Raw genomic sequence first — 24559 nt, forward strand, 5'->3', positions numbered from 1 at the left:
AAGACCAGCCAATTAATTTAAGTTTTAGTCTTTTCAAATTACTACAAACGTTTATAAACAACAATACTCTTAAGTTAACAACCAGCTCGAATCTCCTCTAAAACTTCAAAATATTGAAAATTCACAGAGCAATGACCTAGTATGTATTATCCAAACAACAGAAAAAAAAGCAAATCACTACGAATTAATACTATGTAAGGTCTTAGTTGAAGGCTCCGATATCAACCGCAACGGACAGCTTCTGTGCCCGAAGCATGGTCATCGCAAAAACGGACACACCTTTGTGCTTGGTTTTCCTTTAATCCGTCATCCCTAGCCCGGCGAAGCAGCTGTCCGTTCCTATCAATCTTTGCTAGCAGTGCCTGCCGCTCCTCATGGCACACAAGCTGTCATTTATCTCCATTTTTTGTAATGAAACCCCGCTCGGTCGTAAGGACAAGATAGATTTTCATGTTAACAAGATTCATGGGACTACCGTCCGTAGGTAGGTTAGGTAGGCATAGATAAAAGTCGAACAGATGATGTGCGTTCCTGGGTGGTCACGTGCATGTGAGTGTGTCTTTCATTGATAGACGAAGCTGCCAAGTGTCTGCTGGCCAACGATAACGGCCATTGATTCCGTAAAGAGCGAAGAGCATTTTTGCTTTGAATCTTTTCCCTTCGTAAAGCGGCGATGGAAGCCTAATGAACCGACAACCGCCAGCCAACCCCCAGCCATCAAGCTGAGATTCACTGGTTTTCCATCAAATGCCGACGAAAGAACGCCTGTGGAATGCAATTCGAGCAGTTTAGATCTGATTACCAGCAGTACGGTCCGGTTGGAAAGCTGCTTCTTCCACTACGCCCAAGCCAGACACTACGGTAAAAGTTCGATGTATAATTAGTGCTTCGCTTTAAACTAATTCAGTGATAAACTTGATCCGGTAATCGGAGGTTTGAGGCTGCGGGGTGAAAAAAAAACCTGGAAGCTCATTCTTTCACCGGAAAGTTTTTCATCTTTGTACCGTTGATTGTTTTCTGACTTTTTTCTGGCTTCCACATTGCCGTGCGTTCCGTTATCTGACAGTGAGACCAGAACTTTGCTAGCCTCTACTGCTTCACTAACAATTATTATCTCCGCTTCCACTTATTGCTGGCATCACTGTTGCTGCTGCTTACCGAACCGGAAACCCTGCTCCGCTTACCGTCGACATTGCTGCGACGTAAAGGTAACAAACGAGCTCAGCTTCCGTCCGTCCGTCCGTTGTTAACCGAGCAGAGCACCCAGTTGATATTGATTGTTTTATTGGAACTAGCGATCACGATTATCAAAACCTGCCACTGCACCCGACAGGTTTCAGACCGTAATCATTCATTCTACTCACTCGTGTGGCCTCGACTCCCGGATGCAGGAAATATTTGACAAAGGGGTAATCAGTTGCACCCGAAGCTAAAGAGAGCGAAAATTTACGGCTCGGAATTGGGTCAATTGAATTTTCTGCTTCGTTTCTATAGTAATGTCGGTATAGGTTGCGTCATAGGTCTTACAGCATCGCGCGAACTTACGACCTAGTGTATGTAAACTTGAAATGCTCCGCACACCGAGTGGTAATGGATGAACTTCCTCCTAAGAAGCGCAAGGAAATGGAAAATTTTCCGGTTGCTGTTGATGCGTCCTTTCTTGGGAAATACTGAACACTCAATGGATTTTAAGCGAGGGGGTATACGGAGGGAAGACAGATCCAAACTAATAGTGAATGTATGTTTTCTTCGTAATGTTTGAAATTTTATAAAATATGGCTGTGTTTACAGCAATAAATAATAAGATAACGGTTCAATCATTCTCACAGGGGTACTTAAGGCGGAACGCTGGGTTTATGACCGGCACAGATTATAAATGCCCACTGACCAGAAATGACCTATATATGCGATGTTTTACGACAGTAGTATGTTGAATAACATTATGCCAGATATCTCTGCTGCAATACATGGTAAAAGAAAATGCTTTCTTAACAAACTGGACTGGTTCGTTGCCTATGAGATTCGCCCAAGTGTAAAATCTGCGAATCATGTTTTTCGCCCCACAAGGAAAGTTACCCGGTGACGCTGCACTGCGGGATGAAACCCAAATCTAGGTGGACAAAAACAATTAAGTTAAAACGTTTTAAATTACTATTATTTTAGCTTCCGGATTTTTTAGTGGAGAGGACTTCTACTGTGAGACAATTTTTTCCCAACAATTTTAGTGTTTTTGATGATAACTGTCAAAGAACTATTCAATCCATTTGAAAGGAATATCCTTCTAGTTACCTGAAAAACTATTTCAATCGGTTTGGTTATAAGCTAAATTCGTTACAACCACAAATGTGAAGGTGTCATTTTGTCTCACTGTTCGCCAATAGGTAGGAAGAGTGAGACAGGAATGCGTTAGTTGAACTTCTATAATCCCTAAAAAGCCATACACGCAAGGAAGAAATTCAGAAGGTGTGCAGTAACCAAGGCATAAATTGACATTTTAACCCCTCTGCCTCCGCCCACTTTGGTGGGCTGTGGGAGGCCGCAGTTCGATCCACTAAACATTTGCTCCAAGTTTTAGGCAACTACCCCATCTCATACGAAAATTTTACCACTCTTCTCGTACAAATAGAAGGTTACCTCAATTCTAGGCCCCTCACGCAGCTTTCGGACGACCCCACCGACCTCCAACCGCTCACGTCAGCTCACTTCTTCGTTGGTTCGTCACTTTTTTTTTTGGCTTTTACACTGGCAGGGTTTCCAGCAGCAACTACAGCATTTCTCCGTCCATGAATGCTTCCCCTACCAACCGACGACACACAGTAAATAAATTTTTAAATACAGCACCCCTGTTTCGTGCCCCAAAACTCCGACTTTCCGACGAAAAGTTAATGTCTGCTAATTTACCGTTAAAACCTAAACACATATGGTATCAGATATCAGCACTTGTGGCCCGAGCAGCAGCAACATAGATGGTACTACGTCACTCCGTACTCCGCAGAACTAAAGCTCTATAAAGTATGGCAATGAGGTGATACGGTGCACCAATCGAACTGCCAAAGTACGTACCTATCGAACAAAATGGCTGCTGCGATATATATACCTCGAAAACTTACCGGATTTTATAGAGTTCTGCATATATTTTTGCAGTGTTAGAGATGAAGTTTAACTTTGCAACGCTCAACTTCAGATCTTAAAATAAAAACAAAACTTCTAGTCAATGCATTCTTGTTTAAGCCTCCGGGCCATACTTTCACCATTCGAGTTAGCTACTGGGTGCGGGATTACCAGTTGACTACTAGATACGAGTGGTGGTAATCCCCAGATAACCAGTAAGCATTATCAATGCAATTAACATGCAGTCCAATAAAACTTTAAGTCACCTTAAATACTACTTAAACACCACTTTGGCAAAATATACGTTTACTTTACTGCTAACCCTATTATAGTACTGACAATGCTCATTTGCAGCTAATTACCAGCAAGAAGAATTAGAATAGATTTTTGGATGCCAATTTGCATCAGCTATGCAGTCCAAATGCTTATATAGAGCAACTTGCAATAGAAACTTCCAGATATGCGAATAAGATATGGATTAACTGCTTATGCTAATGCTTTTTGGTTACCTGGACAACTAACCTCTGGGTCTTAACCACTGATTGATTCAAAAACAGGAATTTCTTCGTGAGATTGGGTGACTCCAAATCGCTCCAAAAACCCTAGTCTCCACTAGGATGATTGCAAGGTTTCAGGCTGGGTCCATAAGCTGTTGATCTTGGTGAAATGATAGGCGAGATTTCTTCTATCTGACTATTCACCTGAGTAAGGATTAATTTCATTAATTATTCTACAACCAGGACATTTACGTTGGTTACATTGTGTTAGCAATATATAAAAATATCTTACAGTAAATAATACTTAAAATTAAAACTAGGGATGGGAAAACTTAACTAGTTAGCAGAGCACTTATCAGTAAATAATAATATCACTAAGTATCACTAAGGTTTCGTCGTCCCGTTAGAAAAATCAGTTAGTTTAAACTTATTGGTCGGTAGTTGCGTACAATAGACGAAGATGACACAATATGTCATCGTTGTCGTCAGCAGCCTAGAGCCGGAGTGGCTCGTGCTATTTCAACAGTCGTCTCCTTTCAACTCGATCTTGGGTCACTCGTCACCAATTTTCCAGTCGTCTCAGAAGTCGTAAATCATTTTTGACCTGGTCGAGTCATGTTGCACATTGAGCCCGATGTTGCCTAGCTGTTTGAGGTCACGAAACATAGTGCCGCATACAGCACCGTTTCAGAATTTATTTATTATCAACGACCGTAACTCAAACTCTGGTACGTGCACATGAACGTGAACATACCTGAACTCATCTACTACTCCTAGTTCGTCACCGTCAACGGTCACCGTCACCGTAGGAGACACGCGTTTGTTTCCTTTGAGCCTCTTCCTTTCATGTATTTGGTCTTCAACGCATTTATTTTTAACCTTTCAGTCAGGCGTAGCTTGCCTCCGCCGTAGCAAGGTTCCTGGCTATGATATCAAAGTCATCTGCAAAGCCTTCGAGTTGGCTACCCCTGGTGAAAATCGCGCCTATCGTTTTGATGCCCGCCCGTCCATTAACCCCCTTAAAAACGATGTTGAACAGCGATGTTTCCTTGTCCCAACACTCACCGTGTCTCGAAGGGACACACCACACATGTGTCCCCGAGATGCGTGCAAAACGCATTGCTCAATCCAATGTAGCTTTGATCAGTCACGTAAGTTTAGCCGGAAAACCGTGTTCGTGCATTATGTGCCATCGCTGATCTCGATCGAGTGTATCGTATGCTGCTTTGAAATCGATAAAGATGTGATGCGTGGACACGTTGTACTTTCGACGTTTCTGCAAGATCTGTTGTTTCTGCAAGTTGCTCGTGCTCCCATGAAACCCGTCCGGTAAATTTGCAAAGTAAACTTACAATGAATAACACATCAATACTTCCCATTTTTTGCTAAATGGATAAAATAACTGATACTTACTGATAGTTACCAGTAACGTTCTGGAAACTACTGATAGTTGTCAGTAACGATTTTCAATAATTGTTCCCATCCCTATTATCCATTTCATCTGTTTTCCATACAAATGAATCTTACACTATCCTGTACAGCGCTAGTTCATGCTCCACTCTCCGGAACATTCGTTTAGAATACTACCGGAACTCAAAACCAGTGTTGAAAAATTCATAGCAGCAGGAAACTCAATGAGCTTTCAAGTACAAGAAATTTCATCCTTGATCACAAGCGCAAAACTCACATATGAATTTCTCTCGCAATTATACGCGATGTCTCTGTTGCTATGCGATGTGAACCAAATTCAGCTGTGACCATTTTGCTTCATTCTTCCACAGTTGGCATTTCATACAACGAACCAGAGAGCAGAAGAGAATCTATCATCAGAGAAAACAGCAGCAGCGAAAAACTATAGTTACTATATATATAGTTCGGCGGATAGAAAACCAGACGAATTGGCAACTCTGATTTTTGAAATTAAATTTGAAATTAAAGAGAAATGTGCAGATGTTTACAGAAAATAATCGCTAGTGGGTGTTGAAAGCGACTAGTTCTATGAAAATAAAGTGTGTTTATTACCATTAGTCCCACAATTCGAATTTTGAAAAACGTTTGGCTCCGGTTTTGACGTTTATTTGGCTCCCGATTTTTGTATCCGTCGAACTATATATATAGTAACTATACGAAAAACGCAGCACACATTCATGAATTAAGATGGCAAACATATTGGCGGAACTTACATTTTTCCTTCGCGGGAATCGACATTTTCTTAACTAGAAAGTAACAAGCCTAATAATAATTAGATAAACATGTAATTTAAATATGCGTTTTAGTTTAACTTTGCGATTTATTTAGAGATTCATTCCCTCACGCTCACTCACAGCTACGTATCGCACGATAAAATGCCTATGCTGTTCAACAAGGAATTTGTATGTATATGTCCATAGCTCCGGGTAGCAGTTGAAGCAAAGCAGAATCGAATGTGATCAAGCGGGAAGCTATATGTATGAGTTTTGTGCTTCTTGACATGAAAACAGAAAAACTCACGAGTGATTTTTTTCTGCATAGTTGATTTTGATTTTTGATGAGTTTTGAGATTTTAAGTTTTTACCATCACTGCTCAAAACTGGGCATTTAAAATTTTCTGGAAAAATATAGCAAATGAATTATCAAGTCATAGGATTGTACAAGGCCAGCTCTGAGATGGACAATTGGACATATTTTGAGCCAATGTGGACAGTGTGGAATATCCGTTGTTGGTTCTACCGGAACTTTCAAAATTGGTTGTGTCTGGGTAGAACCAATAAACGGTATTTCGGAAAGTCCATTCAAATGGCCTCTCAAGAACTTCTGCGATATTTCGCCATATTTCCAAAGAAAATTTCAATTGACCAATTTTGAGTTTCGATAGAACGATCTCAAAACTTGTCTTGAAAAATCCTGTGACTCGATATCCCATTTTTCATATTTTTCCAGAAAATTTAAAATGGTCAGATTTGAGTTTTGAGGACTCGGTTACTATGAGGGTCAACCTAATCTAACGGGTGGCAACTCAAATTTTGGAGTTTTTTCGCGGCCTCTGTACTCAACAACAAACGAGCTCAGAGAGAAAAGAGAGTATATATGTGTTAGTTCTCTCTCTTGACTTTTAGTCAATATTTTTTGTTTTGTTCACGCTTACCTAGTTTTGCTTAAAATGGCGTCGAAACAAGAAGCATGTCATGAGCGTGTTGTACACTTCTACGAACTGCCACAGAAATCTCGGCAAAAATCATACGGTACAACATCTTAAAAGCGAAAACATGGCGGCTTCGACTGTTTACCATGTCCTAAGATCCCCGACAACTATTTGCAAGCAAGGTAGTGAAAGACGAGCCAAAACTAAGGACGCAGAAGGGCATCGTTCTCTTTCTCGTTTCTACAACAACAAGCCCTCTGTTTTGGCTATCAATTAAGATGCACCAGACGAATACTTGAAGAAAATTTTGATCCCGTTACTACAAAAACATCATGCAGATGGACATTTGGACAATACGTGTTTTGGCCAGATGGAGCATTAGCGCATTACGCCAAAAAAAACACAATCGTTCCTGAATACTCATTCGATTCCATTTTTACCCAAAAACCACGACCAGAAAAATCTGTCTCAGTGCGCCCAATCAAAGATTTCTTCGAGATTTTGAGTTCCTTGGTATACAAAAATAACTGGAGAGCCACGAATTGCAAACAGTTGATTGGTAGAATCAAGAGATGCATTCGCAAAGTTGACACGACGGCCGTACAACGCTCCTGTTCGGACATCAAACGGCACCTTCGCCGAACAACCGATTACGGACCGTTTTCAAATGTACACTATTTTTTTCAACAATGGATAATGTATTTTTAATTTCGGTTAATCAGATCTTCTTCATGGATCTTTGTCTTTTTTTGACAGCTTGCGAAAAAAAATTCCAAAATTTTAGTTGCCACCCGTTATATATATAAAAGTGAGCGTAGTATGTTTGTTTGTATGTTCCACCGTAACTCCAGAACGCCTTGACCGTTCTCCACCAAACTTGGCACATATATTCCTTGACATAAGGGAATCAGAACTGAAGGGGTTAACAAAAGTGGAAGGGGTTCGTAACAGGGGGAGGCCCAAACTCCGAAACGTCTGGACGGTTCTTTATCAAACTTTGCACACATGTTCCTTGACTTAAGGGAATCAGCACTGGGTGGTTGTCGAATGGGGGTGTCCTAACAAGGCGCTAAGTGAAAGGTGTTGCGTTTCTCTTGCATTTCAACCGATCGCAGTTGTGCAAATGACTTTGAGAAAAGAGGGGGGTTCCACTGAAGAGGAATATATAGAAAAAAGACGGATCGGTAGGATCATACCAAATATCGTGGTAAATCTACGGATCGCAAGTTGCATTTGAAGGTGCTAGAACGGTTAGGACAAACCCCAGGTCTGTCGAATTATGACATCGCCAAGAAACGCAACGCCAACCAAAACACCGACAGAAGGATTCGTCTGCGAGAAATATTACGATATTTTCGGGTCAGCTAACTATCAAATGGGACACTAAATCTAGCGGCCAAAAGACTTACTCGGAAGTAGTATAAAGAGATTCTTATAAAGTACGATGCATATAAAGTCCGAAGGTGGATTATGATCATCTTCCCGGACAAAAGTAGAAATATAAAACCGCTGGTCGAGGTGACACCCCTAGCAAGTTCAAATTCATTTTTGCAGATAAATTCCCAAAAAAGCTTATGATCTCGCATGATTTGCTCATGTTTCTTTTCTCGCATCCTATGGCTCTTGGTATTTCAAGAGCTTATCTCCATTGAACTCGGTCCTAGGCAGTTGAGCTCCTCAACACTCGCAAGTCGGTTTCAACCTGATCGAGCCATCTAGCACGTTGGGTCCCTCTAATCATGATGCCGGTGAGTTTTTTAAGGTAACAGATTACACTGTACAGTCGTCCGACATCCTTGCGACAAGGCTGGCTAACTGTAGCTTCCGTACTTTCGCCATTCATATATTATGAAAATCGCTCCGAGTAGTGTCTGCAGCTCGTAGACCACACGCTTATACTCCGTCAAAAATAATCCGCAATACGTAAGCAAAGTTACAGTTTCAGGTCCGTTACGAACTACCGATTTTATTAGGGTTTTTTACATTGTCAGCTTTGCGCGGCAGCGTTATTGCTGCTTGATTAGAACGTCTTGTGGAGGAAAAGGTAGGTTCGATTTGCAGCTTGAATGTATCGTTGATTCTCCTTATTCGTGTTATTGTTGACGGTGACCAGAGATCTCAAACGTATACGAACTCATTACCCACTTTGAGTTCATTGATTCACCGTTTGTGGGAGGCGGTTTTTGACGCATTAATTTGTAACCCAATTCTCCATCAAGGTTTCTAGTAATGATGTCAAGAACTTTTGCCGAAGATTGTTCCCCTTGTTTCGATGCCCGCTTGTCGGATCATGTAAAATAATATGCAGCACAGTTCATTCCCTTGCCGCAGCCGTTTCCGCGATTCGAAGGACTCGAGAGTGCCCCCGAAACACGCACGCAGTCGCTACAGGACAGTTTTGATCAAACGCATCAGTTTGTCCAGAAAACTATTCTAGCGCACCATCTATCACAGCTCTTCGCGCTCGACTGTATCGTATGCTGCCTTGTAATCCACGGAAATATGATGCGTGGGCGTGGAGGATTAGTAGGTGTGCGAAAATCGAATCCGCAGTTGCATGGGCCCCCAAAAAACCCGCCTTAAACTGCCCTACGAAATCTTCTGCCATTCACCTTGCAGGCAGCAGTAATCTGCGAAATGTCGCGGTAATTACAGCAATAGAGACGTCTTTGGAATGTTGGCCTTGGTCTTTGGCCAATTCGCGAATAAATTTGACTTTTTTGACCGATTATGCCATAAACAACAACGAAAAAATTTACTCCAATATGTTAAAACCCCTTAAATTTTGCTGACGCACACACCAGCTGCGTTGCCTTTTAGTCTTAAAGGAATAGACGAAGTTTAAAAGTTATTAGAAAATAAAATAAACGGTTTTTATGATTTGTAGGTGGTTCTAAACTTACGACCATGAGTTCCGTTGAGTTATCTAACACAAATATATTATTCAGCCAACGGTAATTCCGCCCACCGGCTGAGTTTAGAATGCCCACTCTCCTGTCACTTCACCGGGAGCACCTCTGCGTGCATTAATTACAGCCATTTTCGCTCGACTCTGCGTGGGGGAAAACAAAATAACATGAATAATTACTATCATTATCTGCAACCCCGAAGCGCACTGTCGTTACGCTTTTAGCCATGGGGCGAAGGCGTTCACCGTTCACCCCGCCAAGCGGCCTAACGACAACCCGACAACAACCGGTGGGACGTTCCGTTCATCACCGTCTAATTATAACTGGATGCTAGGATTTTTCTACATTCTACGCTTTTTCTCCTCTCTGTTTTTCCTCGCAGATCACACTGTTACCTGATAACTTTAGTCTCCTCTTCAGTCCAGCCTTAGCGTCCGACACTGCCGAGTACAGTTGCCTCGTGAACCAGCGACACAACCCGGAAGCGATAGTGGATCTGCTGGTGCAAGGTTTGTTGTCCGCGTTTCGTTTAGACGCTTCATGTAAATGACGCGATTCCCTGTTCCAGATGTTCCCGAGCCACCCGGACGGCCGATGGTTGTCAGCTTTACCTCCCGCTCGGTGAATCTTTCCTGGGCCTACACGCAGGATCCACGCAGTGCACCGATAAGCAACTTTGTCATCGAAACCAGGTGAGTCTCCGGTCAGTTTGCCTCAGTTGAATTTAGATTGACAGTGAATTGAGTTTCAACTAAATGACAGATGCTTTGCATGTTGGCAAGTAATATTGCGCAACTTCAACTCTCAATCGAATTCTATTCGATTGTAAGTTGCCTAAGCGGCAATAAATTAACAGTAGTTATAAGATCTTATTGCACATTAGATGGTTGGTTTAGATGAGTTAAAATTAATTTTTATAGACGGTAACCAACGAAAAAAGTGTTCCCCAAACCGAGGAATAACCATTTCATCAAATATGCATTAATAACAGTACGAAAAGGATGATCCAGCGCAAAAATGCCTCACCGAAACGAACGAAACAAACAAGAAGCCGCGCGGTTTTGCAGTTCAACCTCAAATCCAGTCCTTCCCCGGTCCGTCCCCATTCCATTTCCGGAAACCATCGCATCGGTTGAACATCACGTCACCGTCAGTGTCACCACAAAGCTGCTCGCAGCAGCCGATTTCGCTATCTGTCTTTGTTCCTATGGTTTCGGGGCCCGTTTAGCCGGGAACCGAATGGCAAATAAAAAATTCCTTTTCCCACACCACGGAGCTCGTTGAATATTTAAATCTTGTCAGCCGTGACCAGAGCGACTGCCGCCCTGGCTCTGCTGCGCTGGTTGCCGGGGGAACTCCACCGTCCTCGGTACCGGAAAGCAGACAGAAAAGCCACTAATAGTTAAATGTATGAGGAATTTATATTTTTCATCACCGTTGGCTAGTGGAGGCTACTGCAAGAAACGCGCTCCGGAGAAGGCAGATGTATAGGAGGGATCAGTTAGACTTGGAAATAAATTCCCAACTCCTTTCCCAATGCCGAGTGTCTTGCTGAAGAGCTAAGAATTATTGTTATCATTCCAAGCAGTACTGGGACTCCCAGTTGGTAGATTCTCTTCTGCGAAATGGCTAATGTTCCGGGGAGAACAGGAAGGTGTCGAGCTGTCAGCATAAGCTTTTGCTGCTAGGCAGGAGGTGAGCAAGAAAATTTATTTATTCAAGACAGTCTTTGGTCGACCGCAATGCATACTACGGGAAACGAATTGCAGCCGCTAGCAACCCTTCCAAATGGGAGAAGAATAGCTTTGAATAGTCCGGTTTGGTTCGGTTCTTCGAGACCAAAAAATTCTTCCGAATGTGCTTGGTCAGAATACGTGATAGAAACATTAAATGAAAATTTCATTTCACCACCCGTAAATTAGTAACGTTCGTTAGTGCTGCCTTCTCGGTTGCACAAAAACAGAAGCACAGTATTCCCATCAGTTTTCATTATTGGAGTAATTTGGCCACAAGCCAGTCAGCGGAACCGGAGCCCGGGAATTATTTGCGCGAAATTTTCACGAAAGCGTCCTTTTGACAAATGTCAACTGTGCTAATCTGCCAGTACCAGTCGGGAACCGAGCAAGGCATCGCCTATCGTCGCCAATGCTAAATTCGTTAGGAGTTCATCGCCGAGTGCCACCTGAGGTCCTCGAGGCGGTAACGGAAAGATAAATTTTTCAACCTTCATCATAATTCTTATCCGACTGGCAAATTTTTTCTCAGCCAGCACGATAGGAAGGATTATACGCAAAGTTAAATTCCGTTCCGGAATAAAGTGAAACTCGTTGGAGCACTATAGCCTTTGGGACGATATTTTTTTTCTTGCTCGCGGTGTCAACCTGCAAACGCACCTACCGGATGGAATATGAAATTTAGGCTACGACGTACAAGGAACAAATTATGCTGCGCCTGGAATCGGTTGCGACCACCGCAACCAGGCCGTAAATTTTGGCGGCATAAAAAAACCGTCTGCGGGCCAACCATTCGCGTTCAACCTGGTTTACTCTTACCGGATTATTTGACATCTTATTTACGAACTGCCGTTTCTGCGGTGTTTCCTCCTGTCCAATAAGCCTTTTAAAAAGCGTCCCTACAGTGATGAATACTGCATACAGGTATGATCTGCGCCGTGTTTTTGATCATAATCACGCAATAAATTCCAATTTAAAATTCATAATTTAGAAACAACAGATCTTATAGGCGTATTTGCCTTGTTCAGGAAGAGTATTCAGAATTGTTATCATTCATTTAGTTTTACGTGATAGGCCACGCGACTAACGTAACGTAAAACGGCAAAGCAAATCGCTGGTGCCTCATTCCGAATCCAGAGGTTTTCTGTAAACCATTTCACCGGTGGAGCTCTCCAACTAACAGTCACCAATCGTTGCTATTTGGAAGAAAGCAATCAACGAATAACTTCCGAAAGTAGCCCACGCCTCCCGAATTCTAACTCCAGTAGAGCAACATTACAGCCAGGTGGAAATGGATTGACTGCTACTAATCGTCAATGTCATCAAGTTCCATCGCATCATCTACGGAAGAAATCACAAGCCGTTGATCGCAGTAATTTGATCCAAGAAATAATGACTGAGAAGATGGTTCATCAAATCACGCACCAATCAACTTCATGCTAGGGAGAACGCTAAAAGCGTTAGACGCTTCCTCGTACCATCAGCGTCCGTTGCACGTCCTGCCGCAATATTTTCTACTTCCGCAAGTCATAAATTCCTTCTGCACCACGTCTACCTCGAGATAGGCGTTCGCCATATCTGCTCGATCTATTCAACCGCATTCGCCAGTTGACAGATACCAGATTCAACCCGCATTTCTACAGATGAAAGGGGGAGATGTTGAGGCCACTCGAATCAATCACCATGCTCAATTCTGCTCAACTAGCTCCGCCAGTGATGAAACTTTGCTGATGAACCGCCACGTGTGGTTCCCTAAAAAAGAGTGAACAAGTGATGGGTAAATTGGATCGGGACCCGAGCTGTCTGTCACAAGCCAGGATAATGTAAGAATGTTAAGATTTGTCGCTCGGCTCGGCGACTCCAATCCTCGGTGTAATGCGACCCGTGCCTAGGAATGAATGCTTGGGGGGTTCTAATAAAGTTTCCCAAGGTCAAACGGAGCCTGCATGGTACCAGAGCACCCTGTGCAATAAATTGCTTCTTCTGTTCCATGCTGGTAAAGGACAGTTGATTTTCTTCCCACCAGAGTAGAACCATCGCGATGAAAAACCTTACTAAAACAATTGATGGGGCAACCAACGACCCCCAAGAGTTGGTGACAAACACCGGAGGAGGTGTAGAGGTGGCGCGCGAAGGTAGACCGGAATTGCGCAGTCCGATCGGCACGGTCGATACTGGTGGAGTGATGGACACAGGAATGGAAGAGTACTTTAACCTCGACAGCATGTCGCTGGAAGCAGGACATCCCTGATCACCAACACCAACAGGGAATGCGGAGAATGACGCGGATAACCTTCCCGATCCAGCGACGCTACTTGAAGTTAAGGGGCAACCTGAAGCTTCCGGAGATGTGGCCAAGCGTCTCTCCAATGCGCAACGGCGACGGCAGAAGAGGTATCGTAGCAAGCGCTACTCAAAGGAGGAAGCGGAGGAACTCGCCCTTCTGCCGGTCGGCCAGCCTGGCCAGCGGGACCTGGTCGTTACCAAAAGGCAACGATCTACTGATACGGCGTCCCCGAATATTAGCAACAAAGGTCGTGCTAGAAAGAGACCACGCAGCCGAGCCTGCGCGGGCCCTTCAGCATCAAAACCACCCTCGGGGTGCACATACAGGGAAATAGTGGATGCCTGATTATCCCGTTTTCCTGCTCACTACGGATCAGCTCCAGACTGTCCGCGCCGTTCTTCTGGATCACATTGCTGACCAGGAGATTCCAGATATTAGACCAAAGTTCAGGAGCTGCCAGTTCAAGAACGGCTGCTTGATACTGGCTTGCTCTGACCAGAACACGGTAAAATGGGTGGATCCAAAGGCATCTACTCTCGTTCCGTAGGAAGGGGCACAACTACAGGCCTACGACACGAAGGACCTGCCGAAGGCACATACCTTCATAGGGTACTTCCAGGACAGTGTCGGCACCACAGATGAGAGAATTTTGAGATTCCTCCAGAATCAGAACGACGGCTTTTCAACACAAGCGTGGCAGATACGCCGTTGCAATGTGTTTGGAAAGACCATCGAACTGTTGATAAAGGTTGACCAAAAATCGGCAAGCCAGATCGCCGAGCAGTGCTTTATGCTAAACTATATGTTTGCCAAAGCACGCATGCGACAGGTTGACAGAGGTCTGATAAACACTGGCTCAACAGTCTCTGCTGCAAAGTCGAGGACGGCACGAGCGGAACTCCCTTCTGGGAGCGCCCCGCCACCACCAAGACAATGCAATCCCGCAACGTTGAGGTTGGAAAGTGCGGAACATCCCTACGGGAGTGCTCCGCCGCCACCTAAACAATGCACTCCTGCGAAGACTAGTCGGGTGCAGCGAAATCCTCGCAAGAGGCCTACGCAGCAACCACCAGTCGATAACAGACATCAGAAGCTCAATCCGCCGTTAAGTGCGGGTCGGACATCTGTGGCCTGTCGCCTGCAGCAACCGAAGCCTATCGGTGTGGGCGACTCGGTCGTTCAACTCAGCGAAAACGCTGGTGGTACCCGTTTGCCAAGGCTCAATCCATCATTGGATCAAGCTGAAAACGGTAATCCTGCCCCAAAATGAGCAGCTTTCGCTGCATTCAAGTGAACCTTCACCATGCCAAGGGCGCGTCTAGTGTCCTATGCCGGAGGCTCACCAAAGAGCTGCTGAGTGTTGCTCTGATCCAGGAGCCATGGATCAACGATACCACGATGCTCGGTCAATCCGGCGCTAATGGTAAGGTGATCTATTGTAATACACAGTCCAAGCCAAGGACAGCCATTCTGTTAAATAAGAAAATAACATTTTCTCCAATTACAGAATTCATCCAACGCGACGTCGTTGCCATTACGGTGGTAGTCCCGACGACTAGAGGGAAGCAGGAGGTAGTCGTTGCGTCCGCCTACTTCCCAGGGGACAAGCACGAAATACCACCGTCCGAGGTTGCTGAACTCGTGCGGTACTGCAAGGCAGTCAACAAGCCGTACGTGTTAGGCTGCGACGCAAATGTGCACCACACGATATGGGCAAATCGGACACAAAAAACACGGGCACCTACTTGAATATCTTACTTCTAACGGTGTCAATGTAATCAATGTAGGGAATGACCCCACCGTCAGACAAGAGGTCTTAGACCTTACTCTATGTAGCGCCTCTATAGCTGAGAAAGTAAAAAATTGGCATGTCTCTGACGAACCAAGTTTATCAGATCACAGACATATCACTTTCGACATCAAGGCTAATCCTCTAAAGAGAGAACAATTCTGGAATCCGAGGAAAACCAATTGAAGTTCCTTTAGGGATCATCTGATTGCCTCACGTAATTCCTGTCACAATGATATACGAACTCCAGCTGAGCTGGATATCGCCGCTAGTGACCTGCAATGCAGGATCACAGACGCGTACAACACAAACTGTCCCGTAAACACGCGAATAGTTTGCCTTGATGTTCCCTGGTGGAATGAGACGCTTAGCAATCTCCGTCAGAAGGCAAGGCGTCTGTTCAATAGGGCCAAAATCACGTCTAACTGGGACGACTACAGAGTCTCCCTCACCAAATACAACGCTGAACTACGAAAAGCCAAAAGTAAATCACGAGTTAAATTTTGCGAAAGCATACAAACTCTGCCAGAGGCTACGCGTCTGCAGAAAGCGATGTCCAAGGACCACTGCAATGGTCTAGGAGGGCAATTGAAAAAAGAGGATGAGAGTCTCACTGTTACCACCAGGGAAACTCTGGAAGTTCTAATGAACACGCACTTCCCTGGTTCGACAGTGACCACTGGACAAGACATAGGCAGGCAGCAGCGGAATGGGTCATTACACAATGTGCCAAATGATTCGGTTCTACTTGCACGCTTCGATCAATTGGGCACTCAGCTCTTTTGAACCAATGAAATCTCCAGGTCCGGATGGTATTCAACCCATTTTCTTAAAAAAAACGGGCGGCGTTAAAATGTCCAAGCTCATCAACTGCTTTCGAGCCAGTTTCACTTTGGGGTATATACCAGCGAATTGGCGGAAAGTAAGGGTGGTGTTCATACCTAAGACTGGCAAAAAAGATAGAACCATGTCTAAGGCCGTCAGACCGATAAGCCTGACTTCAACGCTTCTTAAGGTGATGGAGAAAATCACGGATAACTACATCCGCAATGAGTTTTTAAAAACTCTCCGTTACATGTAAATCAACATGCATACCAACCCGGTAGATCTACGCGTAAAACCGCACGTTAATTGAGAAGCTGCTCAAATATCAAGAGACAGCACTTTGTGCTTTTCTTGATATTGAAGGCGCTTTCGAGAACACGTCCTTCGCGTCAATTAATACGGCTCTCTGTCAAAAAAGAATCGACCACACTACAATGAGCTGGATTCAAGCAATGCTCTCGAGCAGAGATATTACAGCATCATTGGGAGATACGTCGGTCTCGATTTCGGTGATCAAAGGATGTCCACAGGGAAAAGTTCTCTCCCCCCTGCTCTGGTCACTAGTGGCCGACGCACTCCTTCACAAGCTATCACAGCTTCGTTATGAGACCATTGCTTACGCCGACGACGTTGTACTTATCGTCAGAGGAAAGTTTGGCGCAGTATTGTCAAGTCACTTGCAAGGAGCTCTAAACACCACCATTTTATGGTGCTCACTAGAGGAACTTAATGTTAACCTCACCAAAACAGTCGTCATACCATCCACTAGGCGAAGGAAACATACCATTACTCCCCCTATACTGAATGTTGTCAGCCTGGGCTTCAGTAATGAAGTCAAACACCTCGGAATAATTCTCGATAAAAAACTGAACTGGGCTGCCCACCTATATTATGATGTTAAGAAAGCAACTACGGCTATCTGAGCATGCAGCTCACTGTTTGGCAAAACTTGGGGATTGAAACCTCAACTAGCCTTTTGGTCATATACTACTATTGCACGACCTATGATAACCTATGCTGCAGTCGTATGGTAGCCAAAGGTGAATGAGGTGACAGCTTAAGCCAAACTAAACAAAGTTCCGCGCCTGGCCTGTCTTGCAGTTACCAGTGTCATGCGTACAACACCTACTGCGCCATGGAGGCAATGCTATAATTACTGCCTTTGCATCTTCCAAATTAGTTTGGAAGTGCAGCACAGAATTGAGGGAGCTCTCCCGCCAAAACAAAGTTTTATTACTTTGGGTGCCCGGTTACTGCGGAATCGAGGACAATGAATTTGCTGACAACCTAGCAAGACAAGTATCAGCTCAGCAATTTATTGGTCCTGAACCACTTCTGGGCACCTTCGCATCCGCCTTGAAAGGCGAAAACTGATGACATGGGAAAAGCTAGAAATAGTATCCCGTTGGAATCAAATACAGGGCTGCACAGTGGTCAAATTTAAAAAAAACGGAGACACTAGTAATTGGGTAAAAAATGAGTAATTTTTCAAGGGTGGTGTCTTCGGAGAAGTTTAATACTAAAATATAGCGCATCTTTCTGCACTATTAGGGTGACCGTGAATTCACCTATTAGGGTGATACAAACTTTTGGTTTTTTAAATAATTTAAAAAAAAAATTTTTTTCTTCAAAAAATTGCAGAACATACTAAAATAAGCAATTTTACTGAATATAGTAACTATCTATCTCTTACCGGTTGCGAAATAGAATGATGTGTTAAAAAGGAGCGCTTTAAGATCAATTATGCTCAATAACTGCACACGATTTTTTTTACTGCTTTCAAGTGTTCTACAAAGTTATTTAGTATGCTAAAATACACATTTTCACTGAAGACTGTTTGTCGCTAGGACGCATATTTAATAAGTTATATAAAATAAATGAAAAAAAAATTTGGCAATGTTCAAACCAGACATCGATTAGGTGAAAGTACTATATTTTATCTATAAAAAAATATTTCCATTAGGAGCACTCTGAAGAAATCTCATAAAAAACAATTGAAAAATGTGTTATTTTTTAATAGAATTTTTTATAGCTCGTTAAGGAAAAGATATAGAGAGTTACTGTATTTAACAAAGTTGCTTATTTTAATGTGTTTTATAACTTTGCTTTGCTTTTTGAATACATTTAAATAAACAAAAATTTGTATCTCCCCAATGAAACCACCAAAATCGCAACCCACTTGCAAGCAGCACTTGCAACATCTTCCATGTTGCTATTTAGTCTTGTTTAAATTGCAAAAAACTTCACCGGTTACAGTATTGAAACACGCAACAAATAAGCAACTTCATGTTATTAATACGTTAAATTCAGGGTATCCAATACTTATACTGGCTGTCACAAATATATTAGTCTATATCTAGTAACATGAAACTTCATCGCAACATCGTGTTATTATAATGTCATTACTAAACAGTAATGTCACATGATGTTGCATCATGTTGATTACGGCATATTTTTAAATAAAATGTAACCAAACAAATACAATCAATGTAACATCATATTCCACCATATTTTTATGAAAAAATATTTTTCAACGAAGAAATGTTTTTATTTTAACAATAATTACACGAACATTCATCAGGAATCCATGGCATTTACTAAAATATTATTTGATTACAGTAAACAAATTCTTAATCTGGCTGGTTTAATTCTTTAAACTTGAAAATTAACAAATTAATAACGAGGCGCATCAAATAATACAAAGCAAAATTATATTTTGCACGATAAATTTTGAATGGCATGAAGATTAGCTCATAATAGGCCCAAAAAACTAGTTTTGTTTCGCATTAAGGATATTAATGTAAATAATTTTCGTCTTGGAGACCAGAGAGGAAATTTGCTTCCCGCTAAACATAATTCGCGATTACAAAGTTGCTCATAATTGTTTGGTTTTTGTCCGAGGAAAAAAGAGAAGAAAGTATTTTTGTTTTTGTTTTCACGCAAGTTTTGACAACGCGACATATAGGATTTCGTGTGAGTGTGAACAGACTTAAAATCTCTTTTAGTATCGTAGTCGCGAATGGATAGATAATGCGCATTGATGTTTCATAAAACATCTGTGTAACAATTGGTTGCATATAGGCTCCACCTCTTGCGCTTTTTCAATCACATAACAGTTCGATAAAGGTAACTGATGCGAACTTTTACCATACTTGAATGTTTCAATTATAGTTGCGTAACCCTTCATACACTCAAGTCTTTTTTTACACGGTTTGTTTTTTTCGATTACTCGAAAACGGTACAGCTAAGGAACTATTTACAATCTACGTGAGGAATGTCGAGCTACTCCCAAATGTATTGAGAAATAAATGAATGGTCTCTAAGTTATCCCGTTCTTAATACTCAAAAAACTAAACCGTGTAAAAAAAAGTACTTGAGTGTACCACAAATGGTGCTGCTTGGGAATAGTTTGCTATAACGCAAAAATGAGCTATTTTTGAGGCATAGTGTCTTTGGAGAAGTTTAATAATAAAATATATCGCATCTTTCTGCACTATCAGGGTGACCGTGAAATCACCTATTAGGGTGATTCAAACTTTTGGTTTTTTAAATAATTTCCAAAAAAAATTTTTTTCTTCAAAAAGTTGCACAGCATACTAAAATAAGCAATTTTGCTGAATATAGTAACTATCTATCTCTTACCGGTTGCGAAATATAATGATGTGCCAAAAAGAAGCACTTAAAAATCAATTATGCTCAATAACTTTGCACACAATTTTTTATTGCTTTCAAATATTCTACAAAGTTATTCAGTATGCTAAAATACATATTTTCTCTGAAGACTGTTTTCACGAAGATGCATATTTTATGAGTTATAAAATTTTTTATCAAAATATAATACATGTTTCAATTGATTTTTCTGAGATTCCGTTGGAGTGCTCCTGATGGAAATATTTTTTTTATAGATAAAATATACGATCATTAAGACTGTTGCAGTGGCCTTTTAATCCAATGCCCTTCTGGTATACAAAAACAAGTCCAAATAGTTCAATTCCAAATGCCTCCACGCAGCAGAAAGATTAGTGATGCCACAATAGTTTCGAAACATTCCGACGGTCGCCACATTTAATAACAGGGAACATGAATGACTGCTTCCAGATCGATTTATTGAGTATCTGGCACAAATGTTATCGTGAAATTTCTGTCTCTAAATGATAATGGATTGATAAACAAGAGAAAACGTTTAAAAAATTGTGAAAAACTTTTCCAGCTGAAATTTTTTTAGATTGCTGCTAAAATTTTCATACATTTCCATCAAAAAAGTTTTTCTGCGATGTCTAGTTCAACGTTCAAGAATTATGAACTATTGAAGTAAGCTATGTCCAAGAAAATCGAAAATTTTCTCTTGGAGTTTTCTGGCAAAATAAAAGACCTCATTTGACAAATGCCCATTTTTCACTTATCGATCCAATGAAGGGAAAAATGAAATCGACAATGTTCCGGATCAAAGCACATTGCACACTATCAAGACAGAAGGGGTCTATATTCAAAGAAAGCATTCGTGTTTGATTGATTATTGCTGAACTTTAGATTCAATTTCCCCCAGAGTGCTATCGTAAATTATGCGTTGTGAAAGATTAAAAAGCAATAAGTAGTCAACTCCGGACTCCGTATTGAAATGTCAGCATCATACACGGTTGTCGAATGTTGAACAAGTGATTAGATCAAATCATCATCAGATTTTCATTACAAGAAAACTCACCACGATGATTGCGTTCAGCAGTCAAACAAAACGCGTTACCCCATCATGCTTTGGTTTTTCGTAACATAGCTCAGCACACTCGTACTTGTCTTAGCTACGGCTTAAAGAATTCCCATCTCCAAAATATTCCAACATGTTGGTACATTTTATCTGCAACCAGCATACATCCACTTGCCTGCCAGCATGATTTCTTGCGTTTAACTCCTATTTATTTCTTCCCCAGAAGCACCCGGCTATCTTATCCTTTTTCCCACGTACCGCCTACCGCCGAATTTATTCTCACGTGGCAGAATTTATTCTCCCGATTTGGATTGCATGTACCTGGCAGTCATCCCGTGGTCGCAGCACATGGAACCTGCTTGCATGCAGAATGCAATCCCAGTGGCGATGCACAAGTCAGAAACAACGCACCGGTAAAACCTGCAAACGTCGTCGTCGTCGTCCTCGTCGTCACCGTTACCGGCGGGAATGCTTTTAGGATGACTTTCAACAACACGACAACTCGAGTCGACATCGACTACGGCGACGATACGTGAAACGAAACACTACATATTCTTACCCTTTCCTCCGTTTTTTTATGGTTCACATATCAGCCCACCTCCGCCGTCAGCTCACCGCACCGGTTTGCAAATGGCAAAAGATATGCTCCGACGTTCGTATCTGGAAAGGGTTTCCCAGTCAGAAGAAGTACGAGAGTGAAATAATATTTCTTTTCCACTTGCCTGACTTTGCGAGGAAAAAACACACATGCTAGCATCCACGTCGTGACAGTTGTATATGGGTAGCTTTCGGCAGAATGGATTCTTTCTTCGTTTTTTTTTTATTTCATAAATTGTAGTTAAATGGTATTTCGATCCTGAATCAACCAGTCAGCATCGCACAAAGCAGGTCTGTCTCGTGTGGCACTCTAATTTTTCAGTTCTTTGTGCTTGTGCTTTCCTTTCACCACAGAGTCGGCGAGGATGGCCTCTGGGATCGAGTGGAACCGATCTACACCAAAAGCAGCAAGGCATCCTACCAGGTAACCGCACTGGAACCGTTCACCGTGTACAGCTTCCGGGTGATCGCCGTTAATGAATTCGGCCACAGTGCACCGTCCAAGGAGTCGTACTACTTCGTCACGCTGCGGGAAGGTGAGTGAAATTTTTGACATTATCAATTTCAATATTTAGTTTGAGATTAGATACTTAATCCGTCAAGGACATAATTGTGTCTGGTAAATATCGAAATTTTATGCAAATTAAAAAGAAACTCAAAAATATCTTTGTTTAGTAAAGAAAACAAAACAAAATCTTACATTTTAGGTTAAAAAACACATCTCAAGTATGATGCAAACATTGTAATGCAAGAAAACGTGTGAAATGTCTTCTTTGGCCAGCCATTGCCTGGGGCATCCACTAAAAAAGTTCGACATTTCAAGCAATAGCTCGCTTTCTGGACCGAGTACCGAGTAGGTACTCGACCGTACGCTCAACTAATCCCACCCAGCGCTCCTGGTCTGGTCTGGTACCCATTGATTACGACATAGAAACAAAGAATTCTATTATTTCCGAGCCAAAATTCCGACAAAAATCCTTTTACCGAAGAATTCGCTCGCCGAAAACAAGCCAATTTTGGGGAGCTTCCCACCACCCGCCTCCATCCTATCGAGGTTATGCAAGCAGCAAGCTTAGACGTTAAATAATTACACAGAAGTTATAGCTGGCTGCTCAAATATTTGCCACCAATTTCCTTCCATTCCACCTTTGCCGGCTGGCGGGGGGGATTTCTCCAACGCCTCTCGAAAGCGGGACGAAAGAGCGACGAAATTCATTGCTGCTCTCGTGACTCCCGAGGTAACGTGACTATACATTACCATTCAAATTGGGTGGGAGGTGGTCCGCTCGAGGCGACAACGGAAGGTTGAACGTCTGCTAAATACACGAAACACGATCCCGAAGCTGGCCCGATTTGGGTTGGCACGCAAGGGTGCCATATTTGCATCGGACTCTTCTCCTTTCACCGATCTCGTTCGCGGCGGATTTGCTGGCAACATTGCTAGAGACGTCTGTTCTTTGTTCGGAGTGGGAGCGGAGTTTTCCCGGGATAGAGGGGAAAAAAGACCGTAATAAAACATGGTAACACGAACGGTGCAGTAGCAATTGTTTTAAAATGTTACCTCAACCGTGCACCTCAGCCCCGACGCGGTGTCTACAGTAATGGCGAAACAGGATTCTCTCGGTCTCCGGGCGGACTCGTGAAACTATTAAACGATGCTTGAAGTATCTCCGGGAATTTTGATTGTATAAATTTCGCCTTCTTTCTTCGATGAGGTCTACGGAGAACAGCGAAAGACGGGCGGTTTCGATGGGGACAACTTTTTGTCTTGTACAGGGATTTTCTTTTTTTTTCGGCCTCCGTGTGTCCTGTCCTATTATCGGAAGCGATAACTTCTTCCACTTGAGCACAGAGTGGTGAAGCAAATTGTTACAGGGAATTTGCCTTTTGGAGCACTGCCAACCACTCCGGGATGATGAGCTTCTCTGCGCGGTGCTGCAATTAAGCGCTAGCCGCTTAAGATTCCGGCACGTCCCCACCGACCATGCCGAGGAGCCGGTCCAACCTGCTGGTTCTCATAGACGAGTTCCATTGTGTTTCCGTGCCAGCGATTTTCAAGGGTCACCGCCGAGCTTCTCTGTTCCACCCGCGTATATCCTTGCGTTTGGGTTGGTGGATTTTTTTCCTCCATCCAGCTGCTTCCCAAATTGAAATTATGTTAATTTTATTCGGCGCGTTTCATGATAGCAATTATACACTTTTCTTATCTTGGTGAAACGAAAACATAACGACTACAGTCGTTACGCATCGCCGTCGGGTCGGCCGCCGGTCGCCGACAATAACAATAACAATGTTATCATGTCATAAAGTGTCATGTTTTTTGCCTTCCCGGCTGATGAGGCAGTTTTTGCTGATTTGACGCCACTTCCCGAAAGCGATTTTGCACGACGGAATTGCGCGCTGTTGTTCGATCCAGCAGACCCTCAAACTGCGGAGATAAGTTTTAAGGCTGAAATTGGATTAACGGTAGGAAATCTGTTGAATTGGTTTTTTGATGCTGGAGGTACTTTTAAAGTAGGTACAGTGGTGATGAAGTAATTCTCAAGGAAAAATATCAATATCATTAAATAAACTGGCTTTATTGCAGCTAACCAATAGTAGGCTTTGCACACTTAAACGATTCGGTAAAATTTACCGAAATCTAAACAGCTGAACGTTCGGTAAAATTTTTTATTGCACCAAACATTACTAATGATCTGTAAACGTCGATTGGCACCATCGAAATTTTTACCGAACGTTCAGCTGTTTAGAATTCGGTAAAATTTTACCGAATTCGGTGCTTTTTGTTAAGTGTGTGCATCGTGTGATTCCCTAAAACTGAGGTGTGAATACTTTTACACGAAACAAAATGTTAGGCTGAACTGAAATGAATAGCTTGGATGTTACCATCGCAATAAATTAAATCCTGCAGTCAGTCTCCAAGGGAACCGAGAGTCACTCGATCACTCGATCCAATGTGGCACTAATCAGATGCGTCAGCTTGTCCGG

The 24559-nt window shown here is 42.6% G+C and overlaps 1 protein-coding gene across 1 annotated transcript in view; it reads left to right on the forward strand.

The window, feature by feature from the left end:
• The window catches only part of LOC128745466 (tyrosine-protein phosphatase 99A-like), a 199996-nt gene that overhangs the window by 100816 nt on the left and 74621 nt on the right, over window positions 1-24559 (forward strand). Inside the window, exons 3-5 of the mRNA XM_053842542.1 lie at window positions 10021-10147; window positions 10207-10330; window positions 21926-22107. Coding sequence (XP_053698517.1) covers window positions 10021-10147; window positions 10207-10330; window positions 21926-22107 — 433 coding nt within the window. The remainder of the gene's footprint in view (window positions 1-10020; window positions 10148-10206; window positions 10331-21925; window positions 22108-24559) is intronic.

This window comes from Sabethes cyaneus, chromosome 1, assembly GCF_943734655.1.
Source record: "Sabethes cyaneus chromosome 1, idSabCyanKW18_F2, whole genome shotgun sequence".
NCBI classification, from domain to species: domain Eukaryota; kingdom Metazoa; phylum Arthropoda; class Insecta; order Diptera; family Culicidae; genus Sabethes; species Sabethes cyaneus.